This window comes from Zootermopsis nevadensis, unplaced genomic scaffold, assembly GCF_977971745.1.
Source record: "Zootermopsis nevadensis isolate Lab colony 2312 unplaced genomic scaffold, Znev_1.0 Znev_ptg000009l, whole genome shotgun sequence".
NCBI lineage: Eukaryota > Metazoa > Arthropoda > Insecta > Blattodea > Termopsidae > Zootermopsis > Zootermopsis nevadensis.
This window is the reverse complement of record NW_028259141.1, coordinates 2,825,823-2,842,803: the sequence shown is the minus strand read 5'-3', so window position 1 is coordinate 2,842,803 and position 16,981 is coordinate 2,825,823. Positions and strand designations below refer to the sequence as shown.

Below are 16,981 nucleotides of genomic sequence, written 5' to 3'. Positions count from 1 at the left end.
CGAACTGGGAAACCCTGGCACAGCGTAGAAAGATAGCACGAATATGTGCTCTCTTCAAGGCGTACACGGGAGAACGGGCATGGAAAGATATAGGTGACAGATTGCAAAGGCCATACTATCTGAGCAGGGTCGATCATATTCGGAAAATTAGGAGCAGAAAGCAAAGCACAGATATAGGAAAATATTCTTTTGTAAATAGGACCATCCAACTCTGGAACCGGCTACCTGCGGATGTTTTCGGGACTCTCTCCTGTAAACCAAGTACTTTTAGGAAGAAGGTTAGAAAAGTGATAAATGAGGTGAAGTGAGGTTAAGGGAGGTAAATCGGGGTGAGGATGGGAAGGCTTCGTAAGTGTAGTGAAGTGAAGTGAAGTTCCTGATGAAATGTGAGAGCATCAGTTCATGACATATGTAATTCATTTCTGTTACTGTCTTGTGTCCATTTGGTATTAATTTTTAAGTTATCTACTTTAGGTTATCTGCTGTGTTTAAATACTTGTGCCTTATGTTTTTGTAATCTTATGAGTTGTTTCATTTTGTGTGATGTGAGTTGTTCTGTTGTGTCTTATTGTAGGACTACTGCCACCAGGTAAAAACCCATTTGCAGTTAATAATAAATAATAATAATATATCACAAGAACATGCGCACCCTGCACATGCATTGGATTATCCTAGTAACGAATAGATTTAATGTCACTGAAATACAGAGTAATCAATAATGAGATTACGCTGGTAAAGGAATCATTTATTATATACATCACATAAATGTGGCTCCTATCTACCATGTATAAGCAGATGCCTCTTCAAAGAAACCTTTTGAACAAACGATTTTTTACAGATGTCACAGAAATATGGCCTTTCTCCACTGTGCGTACGCTGATGTGTCTTCAAATAACTCTGTTGATTGAATGATTTGTTACATACATCACAGGAAAATGGCCTTTCCCCACTGTGTGTACGCTGATGTCTCTTCAGATGACTCTGTTGATTGAATGATTTGTTACATACATCACAGGAAAATGGCCTTTCTCCACTGTGTGTACGCTGATGTGTCTTCAAATTACTCTGTTGATTGAATGATTTGTTACATACTTCACAGGAAAATGGCCTTTCCCCACTGTGTGTACGCTGATGTCTCTTCAGATGACTCTGTTGATTGAATGATTTGTTACATACATCACAGGAAAATGGCCTTTCTCCACTGTGCGTACGCTGATGTGTCTTCAAATAACTCTGTTGATTGAATGATTTGTTACATACATCACAGGAAAATGGCCTTTCCCCACTGTGTGTACGCTGATGTCTCTTCAGATGACTCTGTTGATTGAATGATTTGTTACATACATCACAGGAAAATGGCCTTTCTCCACTGTGTGTACGCTGATGTGTCTTCAAATTACTATGATTAATGAATGATTTGTTACATACATCACAGGAAAATGGCCTTTCTCCACTGTGTGTACGCTGATGTATCTTCAGACTTCTCTGTTGATTGAATGATTTGTTACATACAACACAGGAAAATGGCCTATCTCCACTGTGTGTACGCTGATGTGTCTTCAAATTACTATGATCAATGAATGATTTGTTACATACATCACAGGAAAATGGCCTTTCTCCACTGTGTGTATGCTGATGTATCTTCAGACTACTCTGTTGATTGAATGATTTGTTACATACATCACAGGAAAATGGCCTATCTCCACCGTGTGTACGCTGATGTTTCTTCAAATTACTATGATCAATGAATGATTCGTTACATACATCACAGGAAAATGGCCTTTCTCCACTGTGTGTACGCTGATGTATCTTCAGACTACACTTTAGATTGAATGACTTGTTACACACATCACAGGAATATTGCTGTTCTCCACTGTGCGTACGCTGATGTGTCTTCAGATTACACTTTAGATTGAATGACTTGTTACACACATCACAGGAATACGGTCGCTCACCATCATGTAACAAGTTCTGTTCATTCGGAGGACCCTAGCAAACAAATTGAAAAAAATATTAGGACAAACATTATTAGGAAGAAGAATGAGACTGAAAACAATGCTCAATAAATATTCCATTAGGAAAGTTATGTTCTTTCCAGAACAGATTTACTTTCTCAGTGGGATAGAATTATATTTCCTATTTCATTTAGTTCCTGGCTACCTGTGACAAATAGGTTAAGTCACTTGCCAAGACCATAATTTCCTACATAGCAAACAAACTCTTGACTGACAGCATGCAGCAATGCAAAAGAGTTACATATTCAAACCACATATTCACATTCCATAACACAATGTCCGAGTTCAAGTTTGCTTCACCCAACCAGACTCTCTGTTAGAAAACCCGAATCAAATTTCTTAGCCTGATGGGGAGAGAAAAAAGAGAAAATAACCAATCTATTTTTTGGTATCTAAAGAATCAAAAAGCAGAGATACACTGATGTAGTCATAATGGTGACATATAATTCTACGCATTATAATGAATCTTCTGATAAAAATCTTTCAAACAATATGTTAACCATTAACTGGGTTCAATCTACATTACAGATAAGAGTGAAAGGAGAATCTAAAATAATTAAACCTCAAGTTCACTCACATTCAACTAAATCAACAATGATTTTCTATTACAACTTGCATCATCTACTTATTAACCTCTTGTAATCCTTGCATCTCTTTATCCTGAGAACAGAATCTCATAAACACTGAACAAGTCGGCTTGGCAAAGAAAAACAAATGCAACCATTCTGACACATTCACAGCAATTTGGCCTCTGAGAATGCTGCCAGTGACATCTAGATGTTTGGGGCAAGAGACCTCAGCTTGAGTAGGGTGCCTGGCCTCAGTTTGAATGGCTGATGATGTCAATATGAAGAATGACAACTTAAGATTTGCTCAGTGTCGTTGCGTAGCTAGCTGGTGATTCTCCACCACTACGACAAAGTCACTTCCACAAGCAAAAGCACACGTAGGCAATAAGGTAAACTACCAAATGCTGCCAATATGACACTGAACAAAACTGAAATGTTTCTTCAAATAGAAAAATTCCCTAACATAAAAAATATTTAAAATACAATTAGCTGTTTGTTCTCAAGTTCTTACATTAGGATAGAGGAATAGGTACAGTGAAGATAACAGGTACATTTCTGTAGCCTTTAGTTTCAAATGTGCTTAAAAATAAATCAGAGAAAAGTCTATATTATGCGGGCCGCTAGTAACTACGTCACAGAATGTCTTCTGGCTGTGGATTAAAGAGAAGACCTCATGATGTAGGCGTAACTATTTCATTCTAAATACATCCATGGGATTATTTGGGATTATCACTCAAGAATTATATGCAATCACACAACACTGATCAGACATTCCACATCTTTCAGGTACTGGAGAAAAATCAGGAGTACAATGGAAGACATGGCAGCTATTTATAGCCTTCAAGAAATCCTATGATTCAGTTAGGAGGGAAGCATTATGCAAGTATAACGTACAGTTCATCATCTACCTCCCCAATAATAATTTACATATCAGACCATAATATCCAGGAGCTTATGAATAATACAATATACTGTAATATTTTGCATTAATATAATATTGCTGTAGCAGGTAACTTCTCTTTTAAAAAAGACAAAAATATCAAAATATATGTTTAACTCATTTTTGTATATTTTTCAAAATATCAATGAAGGCAGCTTTCTAAATAAATATAATAATATAGGCAAAATAAAGAATGATTGGATTTCGCATGGATTGAAAATATCTTGCAAATGTAAGAGGAGTCATATCTACAGCAGGAACTGTTAACACCCAAAAACAACAGCATTCTATATTAAGCATTGTAAAATCCTGAATGATCTCATAAAATAGGCTAAAAAGCTGTTTTACAGTAGACTAATAACAAAATCTGATAATAAAATAAAAATGGAGAGAGGAAAGATACATTTATCTGAACTGTTAACTACTTCTTTGGAAGTATGTGAGGTTAGGTTATGTCATCATATGCACACTGATCCCAGAAAAATCTAGCTTCAGGAAAGGTGCGTCCACTGAAGACGCAGCCTTCAAACTAACAGACAACCAAAAAAATGCTGGTCAGAGGAATTTACTGTGATTTAGCAAAAGCCAATTTTGTTAACTAAATTACATTTTCATGGTATTCAAGGAATAGTTGCAAAATGGCTCATATCCTATTTAAGAGAGAGAATACAAAAGGTTTGAGGAAAATCACACACAAAAATATCAATTTTTTAAAATTGGGGAACACTTTTTAAACTTGAACAGAACCTCCAATTGTAAGGTGCCATACAAGTTTCTACAGTGACAAACCCTGAATACCTGTTTGCTCATCTTTTTCCAGAGAGGCAGTTTTATGGCCAGAAATGGATATATAAACAGCTCCACATTTATGGAGCAAGCATGGGAAACATCATGATACTAACATGCACATGTGCCTTGTAATAATCAGAAGCACATGGCTGTACACCAACAAATAACAAAGATCTGTAAAACTTTAATCATTATTTCTGACATTGCAAATAAATAAATAATTATAATTTCCAGCCAGATTGTGGCAGTGCATCACACAGGTAAATTGCAGCAAATATGCCCTATAAATGACAGCTGAATCAATATCTTGTATTTTCCTGGTGCTGAAGTTTTTCATCATGCAAGCGTTAGTCAAACGACTTTCACATTTCTCATAAAAACATGTAGATATGAATTTCATATACAGGTTTTGTAATGTATGGTTGAGTCAAGGTACTGGGATATTAGCAGCACTTCTGACAACTGAAGCATGTTTTATGATGTACACAGAAATTTACCTGAATGTGAGAAGCAACAGCAAGACAGGGAAAGCAATGCTCTCAGTGTGGTTCAGAAAACCAGAACACAAGCAAATGCAAGATTATCAGAGACCGATAGCATGTGTTGACATACATGGAGGACTTTCCATAGTGATGGTCTTTATCTATATATATATATATATATATATATATATATATATATATATATATATATATATATAAAAGTACAAACAGTGTCATGGTCTGTTAAAGGTACAAAGTCAGTAACTGATTACATATTAGATAATAAGAAAACAGGAACATTAATTAAAGATGTTCCGATGATTGGAGGATATCACACATTACTTGAGATTTGAGTTTCTCAAACACCTAGTATGAAGATGGTCGTCTTCCACATAATCTTACAGAACTTTCCTGACGTTTGATGTGCTTGCTGCCTCTGTCATCGGGGCAATGACTCAACACCCTGATGATGTTATATTATTCTAGTTTACAATATAACAGTGTGATTGTATGAATGACAGTTTTATGCTCACCAATATCACAATAAATGACTGATGTATCACATACTTGATAAAAATTCATATCCTTTATAAAAACAATAAATCTTAGCCTTTTTAATTATTTACTGTTTTTGCATTTCATCACAGGAATATTTAATTGTAATGAATATTATTTGATGTCCACAAACAAAATAATATTTTTGAGATGTTATTATACAAAGAAAACAACAGAATTTGTAGGGACAATTATATATAACTAACTAGATGGCTTACGGAACCCGAAGATTCATCACCGAATTAACCAAAGCCCTCCACCAGTCCCTGTCCTGGGCCAACAAAATCCAGTCTCCTTCAACTCATATCTCCCATAGATCCCACTTGAGATCATTCTCCCATCTATGTCTAGGTCTCCCCAGCGGTCTCATCCCCCAGGATTCCCGAACAATACCCGGTGAACATATCCTGCCCCATCCATGTGTGCCACATGCCCCACCTATCTCACGCCCCTTGACTTAATCACTCTGATAATACTGGGGGAGGAGCACAAATTTTTAAGCTCATTTTTATGCAATTTTCTCCATGCCCCATCGTCTTCTCTCCTAGGCCCAAATATCCTCCTCAACACCGTATTCTCAAATACCTGCAATCTATGCCCCTCCCTCAGAGTGAGAGACCATGTTTCACATCCATACAAAACAAATACACACAAAAATCACCTGCCAGCGACACGGTAACAAGTTTAATTAAAAATTCCTTATATCGGAAGATTCAGGAGGATCTGAGGGACGTATATCTGTTCAGCATTCAGTAATAACCCTAATTATGAATCATGTGAAGGAAGAAGCTTCAGACAGTAATCCAGAGATTCAGCTCAGCTTTTCCTTTTAGTAATGAGTAACGTGCACTTAAACCTAAGTGTGTCGTTTACTGGAGAAGACCTCATTTGATCCAAACTGCTGCTAATCTAAAATTGTCAGTAAATCACAATGAATTATCCAAAGACAGGAATACTGACAATGCATTTTACATTTGATAGTGTCTAACAATTGATGTAGCATCCCCCCCTAAATACCTACCATTAAATCAAGTGTCTTACATTGATGCAGTCTCAATGTCAAGGCAATATAATACTTCAGAAAATTAACAATGTCCAAGATAGTCATATAACAAATCAATAAATATTACAATTTTAGAGGGTCATCAATTATCCTGTTAATGGAAATGGCAGTTCTATGCCACTGTAGTGATACACACCCTAACAAAGTTAAAGAAAGAAAGAAAGAAAGAAAGAAAGGGGAATAAAAGTCACCACGAGAAAACCTTCAAACATTCACAGATCCACAAAAATGTGCATTGAATTCAATGGGAATTAATGCCATCAAAACAAGGCGTACTGGAAAGTGTGGAAAACTATCAAAGGCTTGTGTGGCTACATCTGTCTAAAACATTTCTTGTATTTCTCAATATTTAATATCACATGTCTTAAAATAAAGCTAACACAAAACAAAAGCGATATTCCACAAACAGTAGGCAACAAATACAATTCCCTTCAACTAGTTTGTAACGGACCCTTCAAGATCTATTCAGCAGAGCGGAATTGCTTATGAGGACAGACAAATGGAGATGCAACGTGCCTAACGATGCTCACACAACTCACCTCATGCTCTGCCTTTATTACTGGAAATGTTATCATGACAGGACCCTCCTCCACTTTCACACCTCCATCATCCTCAACTTTGATATCGATGACTTGATTGTTATCATAAGAAGCCTCAAAACTCGTTTCACCATAAGAATCAGGTACAACTTTCTGTAAATTGATGGAGTCCTGTAAAATAACCATACTCATTATCAATTGTCACTGCTCTCTCCCTGCATGAAATGGAATAATTATCAATACAATTGTACTGACTCAAACTACTAGCAGCTGCGGAACATCTTTAATGGAGCCTGACGATGGTGCATTTTATTTAATATTTCTCTTTTTCTAGACATGATCCATCACTTGATATTTTAAAACAAGATCACTACGATCTGGGAACTAGATTTGCTCTGGTCCCACACAAGGGACTAATCCCAAAGGATTAATACGACTCTTCTATGGAAAATCAGAAAAGATATTTCCACCTACAGACAAAAGCAGATCCAGATCTCAAAATATAGCGGATCTATTTTAGAATATCAAACTATGGACAAAGTCCAGAAAAACACCAACATGCAATCATAGTAGCTGTTTCATAAAGATTTTCTTCCTTATAGCTATCAAAACCGTTACTATGAAAAGGATTTTTCTAATACAAATATCACTTCAATAGTATTGTCTCCATGTAATATGAATTCAAAGACATCCACATCAGTTTACTTGTCATGTTCATGCCAAAGCAGTGACAATGGCTGATCTGATTATGGCTTGGTTTATGTAATGAGACAGTAAAGCACATAATCAATTTTCACAACAAATTTTGTTACAGGGTTTATTCGATAGTTACATGTACACGGCATGAATAAAGTGCACACAATGAAGAAATTACATTTTGTATGTTCTGGACAGAAATACCGAGCAAAGTATCACATTAACGCTCCTCCCTCCAAGCCGACTTTATATATGAAGTCAAGTTAACCTCTTAAATATTTGATTCAATCAAAGCTGTGCCAAAACGACAGAGCAAAAAAGAATATTTGGGTCTACAGAAAAAAAGCCAAAAACAAAGCACAAAATGTTATGATACAATTTCCTTCTTCATTGTAAGTCTCCATGGCTGCAAATTTATCTCCTGATCAAAGTTTAATATTACATACTCAATGTTAGCTTCCCATATGGAAAGAGTTAATGATGCTTAACAGAAATGACAACACTGTTCTAATATATCAGTACAATTTGTATCAAGACACAAAAGAAATAAATTATAATCTTAAAACATTCATAGTTCCTGTGAATTGTATAGCAGACAGTATTTTGAATACAAAGCCCACAAATTATACAAGATTAAAGGCCACATTTGTCTAAAACATATCTCAGTTTGGTCAATGATTAATTTTACATGTTTTAAAACTGATGCAACAGAAGTTTAAAATGGTATTTCATAAAAACTGAGCAACAGAATTCAGTCCCCTGGCACCATTTTGCAAAGGACGCTTCAAAATCCATTCACCAGAGTGTAATTGCTTCATGTGGAGATGGACAAGAGAAACATAATAGGTAATCCCACATATTTCTTAAAAGTTAATTGTAATGTACAACTCACCTTATGTTCAGACTTTATTAATGGAAGTTTTGCTATACGATCCTCCTCTTCTTGTGTATCAGCAAATTCCTCAATTTCTATACTCATGATCTGCGAAAGAAGACATTACATATGTCTCATTCTATGAACCAGGTACAACTTTCAGTAACATGAAGTTATGCGGAACCTCCATACCTGATGCTGATCATGACCACGTTTTGTCCACTTACAATTTCCATGCAAAATGTAATCATAACATCATAATACGACATGTTTGCAAAATAAAGGGCTAGTGCAAGGATCCATAACCTTTCTTGGGTGATACGTAACTTGGAGGAGCTGAAAATTATAGTAAGCATCAGAAAGGAGCGTCAATATATAACTGGACTGAAACAATTAGATTACAACTGTGGTAATGCATGTGCTGTACGAACAGCCTCAAGAAAAACTTAACAAATTAAACGTAAAATGGAATGTTTCATTTCTTTACTGAAATAAGTCTGCTGAACAGACTACTTCTAAGGCAGTCAAGAAATTAGCCGCACATACGGAACCCAAAGGTTTACAGAGTGAGTTCAAAGAGCCTGCCACTGGTTGCTATCCTTAGCCACAAGGATCAAGTCCTTGTGATTATATATTACTTCTTTAAGAACTATTTTAATATTATCCTCCCATCTATGTCTTCATCCACCAAGGGGTTTTATCTATTCTGGTTTTTGAACTGAATTCTTGTATTCATTTCTAATGTTTACATTCCCCACACATCCTCCTTGATTTGATAACCACGATAATTAATATTTGATGTAGACAAATGATTAAGAAACTCCACATTAAGCGTCTTCTCCAGTCACCATTATTTCCTTCAGTGTTCCAAATATTGTGCTCTGTACCCAACTGTCAAAAAGCATCAACGAATGTTCTTCCCTTAACCCTTCACGGCTGAAGTCGTTTAAATATCATTAAATAATTCAGTCAATACCTGGCTCAAAGGAAACACCACACATTCGCATCACAAGATCAATTAACTAACACATACTGGAAGCCATCTCTAGTAAGTATGACTATACATCAAACATGTCGTCATTCTACAGAGCACAAAACAGCGACAATTACCTGTTCAATCAAGCAACAAAAATATCCATCATAAAATAAAGAATGAAAGTAAGAAATTAAATTCCGCTTGGCAAATAACCAAAAAAAATATCAAAATACAAATATTACTTGGAACAAATTTAACAACAGTAAAAACAAAACATCAACATAAAAACAACATAATAGCACAAATAAACAAACAAAGGACATAACGAGAAATGGACCACTTTTGTATACACATGCAAACAAACATGGCATATAACAAAATTAAAAAAATACTGAAAAAATAGCTTTCTAAACCACTGATATCTTTAAAAAACACCAAAAACCTAAATGACAAAAAAAAATTGCCCCTTACGAGGGGAGTTTGAAAAGTAATGCGACTGTTCGCATTACTCACCATCTTAGGATTCCTGAGGCTTTCGCACTTTCTCTGCCAAAGTTTACAGCCTTCACCTGCTTTACATTTTCTGCAGCTTCTCAGCAACTTCTCAAACACGTGCAGTATCCCATTTCGACATCTTGTGTAGGGCAGAAGCGGTAGCTTGTTTAACTTCAGTGGCATGTTCAAGCGCTGGAAATGCTCAAAAATCACATGGAGCAAGGTCTGAACTGTGGGATGGGCATTTCACAGGTGGTCCATCGATGTCTGGTACCGCCTCCATCGCCACAAGCAGGGCTGTGGAGTTGGTATTGAAACCTCTGACTCTGGCTCCTTCTTATAAGCTAAATATGTATTAATATTGGAAAACCTGCTACAATATTAAATGGTACCACAAGAGATTTCATCATCACCACGTTGATCATCAGGCTACTTTTTAGACTTATAACATATATTTAAATACATGACTAATGGTTATTGCAAAAGTCGGTTGATTTGTAGACAGTTTGCGTTCTTGAGGTGCTGGAGCCAAAGTTACAAAGTATTATTAACACATCATGTGCCTCAATGTATCGTTGAATCTCACTAAGCGCGAGGTTGGTGGCAGCTCACATGGTGGCGAAAGTGTTCTTAAGATGTCATATAGAGGTACGAGTCGGTACATTTTTACCGACCCCGCAGCCCTGGCCAAATGTGCAATAAGTGGTCCTGCATTGTCTTGAAGCAGATACCACCTTTTCATCAAGAACTTCGATCCCTCCTTTCTGAATTGCACTCCCCATTTGAATTTCAAGTGTATTTGCATAGTAAACACCATTCAAAGTTAGCTTCTGAGGTAGCCATTGCTGAAGAATAGTGCCTTTTGGGTCAAAAAAATATCAGCATCATTTTTCCAGATGATAGTGCTTGGTCTCCCTCTTCGAGCACCGTCAACCACCCTTTTGTTTCCATTTTTTGAATGTTTCAAAAACTGAAACATTGTAGCTCGGCTCATTGTTTCTGTTCCATACACATTCTGTAACACCTTTAACGTCTCTTCACCGCTTTTTCTGAGTTTCACACAAAATTCTATTGCACATCTCTGCCTTAAAACATGAAATGTCGTTCTGTTCCACCACTGCAAAACAGGATTTTCGTACAAGAGCTTTTACAGACACACACACCTTGGAAAATGATGATATCTGTATTAATAGCTAAACACACTTGACGAAACAAAACAGCACAAACTCCCCTTGTACATAGATCATATAGCATGACATTATACCATGATACACAGCGCAGTACACTCCTCCACAACAGATGACAGATGAAAGCCACAAGACCTAATGTAAGTGTTAATGCACCACATCAGTCTTAAATATATTTAAATATATACCCAAATATATGAAATGTTATTTATTACACATATTATTGCTGATCTTATTTACTCCACAGACATCCGATATCACAGAAGATCATATCAACAGAATTCGCACAGCAAGAAACCAAAATGCAGTAAACATATCGACATAGGAGGAACTGCACCAACCCAACATCATACGAGCATCCAGCCTTAACACGTAAACACGACAAAGCCACAGAAGTTTGGAGTTCAGTGGACACTAACAGTAACAGAAATGTAATATGGAATTGGAAATATATTTTTCACTTATACTAACTGTTGCATGTAACCTTCTTACTATTTTAACAGGTGACTGTGGCGTTGTAGTAAATCAGTGTATTTAAAGACATATATTATAACCCAATAACACAATTTATGGCAAATAGGGCATTTCAGCGTACATATTAACTTTTAAATATTGCACTGCACATGCTAAAGTATATCACGATTTACAAACTACCACTTTAATAACATTACCAAATAGTTTGTGAGAATAGACACCTTTTCCTTATCTTGTGCTGTTATAGTAACGAAAGAAAAAATATAATGGGCAGGGTTGTAATTTATAACAAAAACTTCACACCAAAATATACGATTCTGTCAAAACAGATTTATCATAAGACTTCTAAGTGGAAACATTATATGAAAATAAATTTAAAAAAGATGTAAAGCAAACTAAAAGATTAATGGAAAGAAATTATTACTCGTAAAATATCCAGATGAACACAATTATTACTGTTGTTAATGTATCTTACTCACACACATGCTTCCAAACAAGAAAACTATTTGAACAAATGCATTATATTTAATATGTAACATCACTGACTGTTTAGTATTTATTTACAATTAGAAGACTAATCAAAACCTGTACATGCACCAAAAAGTCAAAGTGAGACTGGACTCAGGAGACACCAACATCGTTGAGATAGGTAGAGGTGTAAGACAGGGATGCTGCTTATCACCAATTCTTTTTAACCTGTACGGGGAATGGCTTGCCAAGGAAGCTCTGGAGGGAACAGGAGACTTCAAAATTGGAGGAAGAGTGATAACGACTGTAAAGTATGCAGACGACTTAGTAGTATTGGCGAAGGAAGAGGAGGAATTACAGAACATGATGGACAAGTTAGTGGAAACAGGTAGAGAGTATGGAATGGAAATCAACATTGAAAAATCAAAGGTAATGAGGATAGCACCGAGAGCAGAACCATTGAACGTTGTAATTGGAAACCAACAGATGGAGAATGTGGAGCATTTCAAGTACTTGGGAAGCATAGTCACGACGGACGCTCTATGCACCAAGGAAGTAAAAGCAAGGATAGCCATGGCCAAGGCAGCTTTCGTCAAGAAGAGGATACTTCTCACTAGCAAGTTGGGCTTGGAGATGATGAAGAAACTAGTGAAGTGTTACGTATGGAGTGTCGCGCTGTATGGAGCAGAGACTTGGACACTCAGGAAGAAGGAACAGAAATACCTGGAGAGTTTTGAAATGTGGTGTTGGAGAAGAATAGAGAAGATCAGGTGGACGGATCGAGTGACCAACGAAGAAGTATTGAGGAGAGTCAACGAGCAAAGAAACATTCTGCAGGCGATTACACGAAGGAAAGCTAACTGGCTGGGACATATTATGAGAAGGAATGGAATACTGAGTGATATCACTGAAGGCCAGGTTGAAGGAAAGCGAGGACTGGGAAGAAGACTGATACAGCTAACCGACGGCCTTAAACAAGGAAGGAAGATGACGTTCCACGAATTAAAGCGAGAAGCTGAGAATAGGGACAACTGGAGAGCTCTTTTTGGGCAGAGCAATAATAATAATAATAATAATAATAACTGGGGCACAGATCTTCTACAAGCCTGAAAAAGGTGTCTATGTTATTTTGTATTACAAATTAATTCAATTCTTTATTATTTGTGTGCTGTATCAAGAGCCTGATGGCCAATTACAGACACAGCACAGAGTCGAGCTCACGAACACAATAAAAACATAAAAGGTAAAACACGCAGTGTATAAAATACATTGATACGGAGGACGTAAATACACAAGTAAATTGCAACTAAATATACTAGGATATTTGTAAAAATAATTTAAATCAATTAATTAAATTATATTATTATAGAATGCGAAGAAGTGTGACAATTTTCGTCTCGAATATGTCCAAATCCCTGCAGACAACATGAGCAGCTGATGCGCATCTAGCAGGAGGGCTGTTTTTGATCAAAGGGCTAACACTGAACATAGAAAAATCTCTCAGATTCCGAGCAGGGATGCGGAGACCGACAGCTTCCAGAAGGGAAGGACAGTGTTTAAAACCGCGGTAAACCTGTGCAAGGAACAGTGTATCACTAGAATGCCTTCTCTTATGCAGGGTCTGGAGTTTTAAATACTCTAAGGCATCAGCATAGCTGTAATCACTTGGGAGAGGAAAGGATAGTAGCAAAGGGCTGCAAACTGCTGCCGGATATGTTCCAGTTTGTTGGCATCAGTAGTCGTAATAGAATTCCAAACGACCGAGGCGTACTCAAGCTTGGATCTAACTAAGGTTACATATAACATATACAGGCAATCGAGAGAAGAGAACGAAAAGGTTAATGTGTGAACAAGACCCAGCAACTTAATACAATGTGAAAATATGTGGTCAACATGGTTGTGAAATCGGAGCTTGGAGTCGATAAATATTCCCAGGTCTTTAATAGTGTTAGTACGTGTTATGGAGGACTGAAAAAGTTTGTAATCAAAGTAGTGGTTTTCCTGGAGAAGGAGATTACTGTAGTTTTACTAATATTGAGTTTCATAAAGTTAGCAGTGCACCAACCTTGTACCGAGTCAATGTCAGTTTGAAGTTCATTGCAGTCGGGAGATTTAATGGCACGAAAAATTTTGATATCAGCGAAAAGAAGGCATTTAGAATGATTAATTACTTGGCATATGTCATCAATAAACAAGTTGAAAAGTAGAGGACCCAAAACAGATCCCTGTGGAACACCAGCGAGGACCACAAAAGGAGACAAAAGAGTTCCAAAAACGCGAACCTGGGATTGTCTGTTGGTTAAGTAACTACGAAACCAGTGTACATAACCATCAGAGAGTCCAAAAGCACTGAGCTTGTTGAGTAATAAATTATGAGGAACAAGATCAAATGCACTGCTAAGATCAAAACAAACAGCATCAGCTTGACCCTGGGAGCCAACTATTGGATTAATAAAATCTAGATAAGTTACGAAATTAGTAACTGTAGATTTAGATTTAGTAACACCATGCTGACAAGGATTTAATTTATACTTTATGTAATGTGAGATATGATCACAAATAACGAGTTCAAATAATTTGGAAAAAGGTATTAAGTATAGAAATGGGTCGGTAGTTACTAACAGTGGCAGAGTTGCCTCTTTTAAGAACAGGAACTACTGCTGCCTGTTTCCATAAAATAGGGAAATAATTCTGCGTTAAACTTAGGTTGAAGATGTGCTTGAGAACAGGAACAAAGATTTCCGAACAACCCTTTATAACAAAACTAGGAATACAATAATTTATTTACTGTCTATACACAAACTTAAAAATGTTGTTAAAATTACTTAAAATTATAACATTTTTTCATTAGATACTAGATCTTGTTACATTTTATATTGACGACATGTTTCGATGTGTATTACACCATCATCAGGTCTATCAATTTTAAAAGCTGTTTTAAAAACTGTTGCACATCTTGCTTTGCGTATATTGATTTGTTTGATTTTTAAGTCTCTTCCTTTAAATGTTGTGCTTGGATGTTTTATATCTGTAAAATTAATTTTCAAATCATGATTTTGGATATTGGCATAGGAAATATAATAATTTACAAATTTAAAGAGTTATTGCCGTAATATAACGTAATACAATGTAAACGAATCATAATAAATAGTAGTAAAAGGTAGTAAAACATACCGGGTTGTAAGTGATGTGTTGTGTCAGATATTATGGGACGGTAGATTGCAACTGAGCTGTGTGTGTCGCGTGTGGCTATATATATTGAGTGAAAGTTGTTCAGGGGGTTGGGTCGATGGACTGTAGAGCATTAAATATTGGGTTGTTTGCGTAGATGTTGCTGTCGTTTAATGCAATATTTTGTTTATGTGTTCTTTGTATATGGTATTTTTCTACTGTGTCTCTGTGTCATTTGTTTTGTACTATTTTTATAATGTCCATTGTTTGTTCTATTTTGTTGTATGCATGTCCCGTGTTTAATATATGCTTTGCGTATGCTGAATAGTCTTTATTGTGTTTAATTGCTGTTATATGTTCTTTATATCTTTGACTGAAAGTGCGTCCGGTTTGGCCTATATAGGTTAACGGGCAATCATTGCATTTTAACCTATATATGCCTGATTGTTCATATTGATTTTTTGTGTCTATTTGTGGCTTTTGTTTCAAGATGTTTTTTATTGTGTTTACTACTATTTATTATGATTCGTTTACATTGTATTACGTTATATTATGGCAATAACTCTTTAAATTTGTAAATTATTATATTTCCTATGTCAATATCCAAAATCATGATTTGAAAATTAATTTTACAGATATAAAACATCCAAGCACAACATTTAAAGGAAGAGACTTAAAAATCAAACAAATCAATATACGCAAAGCAAGATGTGCAACAGTTTTTAAAAACAGCTTTTAAAATTGATAGACCTGATGATGGTGTAATACACATCGAAACATGTCGTCAATATAAAATGTAACAAGATCTAGTATCTAATGAAAAAATGTTATAATTTTAAGTAATTTTAACAACATTTTTAAGTTTGTGTATAGACGGTAAATAAATTATTGTATTAATAAACACAAACATGACGCAATTAAGATATAAAAAAAAAACTAGGAATGTCATCAAGTCAGACAGATTTGGAAGGTCTCAGACGACGAATTGCTTTACAAATGTCCAATTCGGAGATAGGGGCTAAAGACAAGAAGTCAGAGGACTCCACAGGGGAAGGGGATACGCCTAAACAAGAGGCACTGTTGACCAACTGAAAATGCTTAGCAAATGCATCGGCAACAGAATGGGGTTCAGCCAAATGAGTTCCGTCAACCTCAAGCTGAATACAAGTGGAATTTCTATTTCTACGAGACACCACATATTTCCAAAATTGTTTGGGTTGTGACTTTAAATTGTCGTCAATCGACTTCAACCAAATATGTCTGTCAGACTTGATTGTAGCCTTCACTAGCTTGCGATAGAAGGAAAATTTACTATAAAAATAATCAGAGTCTGTAAAAGAAATCTTTCTTCCAGATGTAGTACTGTAAGGCACTCGAAAACCAGTGAGGGAATTTTGATTTTCTGATAAACCCGCGGGGAATAGCGTTATCTATAGCATTTAAAACAATCGAGTTCAGGCTAGTGGCAGCATCATCGACAGCGGTGATACTGTACATATATGACCAGTCATAACTCGAGAGAATGCTATACAACAAGGTGTAATCCCCAGATACAAATTTACAGTAGGAAAGTTCACTACCCAATTCAGACTGCAATTTGCTATTATTCTTACAGCCCTTGAGCACTACAGGTGCAAATCAGAGTCAGGGAAAAAGATACAGTAATGTTCCTTCTTTATAACTGTTTC

The 16,981-nt window shown here is 36.1% G+C and overlaps 1 protein-coding gene across 12 annotated transcripts in view; it reads right to left on the bottom strand.

The window, feature by feature from the left end:
• Positions 1-724: 724 nt before the first annotated feature.
• Positions 725-16,981, bottom strand: part of LOC147874334 (uncharacterized) — a 33,461-nt gene continuing 17,204 nt past the window's right edge. For 8 of the 12 annotated variants that reach the window (XM_087345448.1, XM_087345445.1, XM_087345443.1 and 5 more), the window contains 4 exons: positions 10,012-10,185; positions 8,541-8,630; positions 6,953-7,123; positions 725-1,989 (listed from right to left, as the gene is read on the bottom strand). In XM_087345448.1, the coding sequence (XP_087201574.1) occupies positions 775-1,989; positions 6,953-7,123; positions 8,541-8,630; positions 10,012-10,185 (1,650 nt within the window). In that variant the 3' untranslated portion in view covers positions 725-774. Of the gene's footprint in view, positions 1,990-6,952; positions 7,124-8,540; positions 8,631-10,011; positions 11,111-16,981 lie in introns of all 12 variants that reach the window. The other 4 variants (XM_087345453.1, XM_087345454.1, XM_087345451.1 and 1 more) reach the window with 3 other exon arrangements.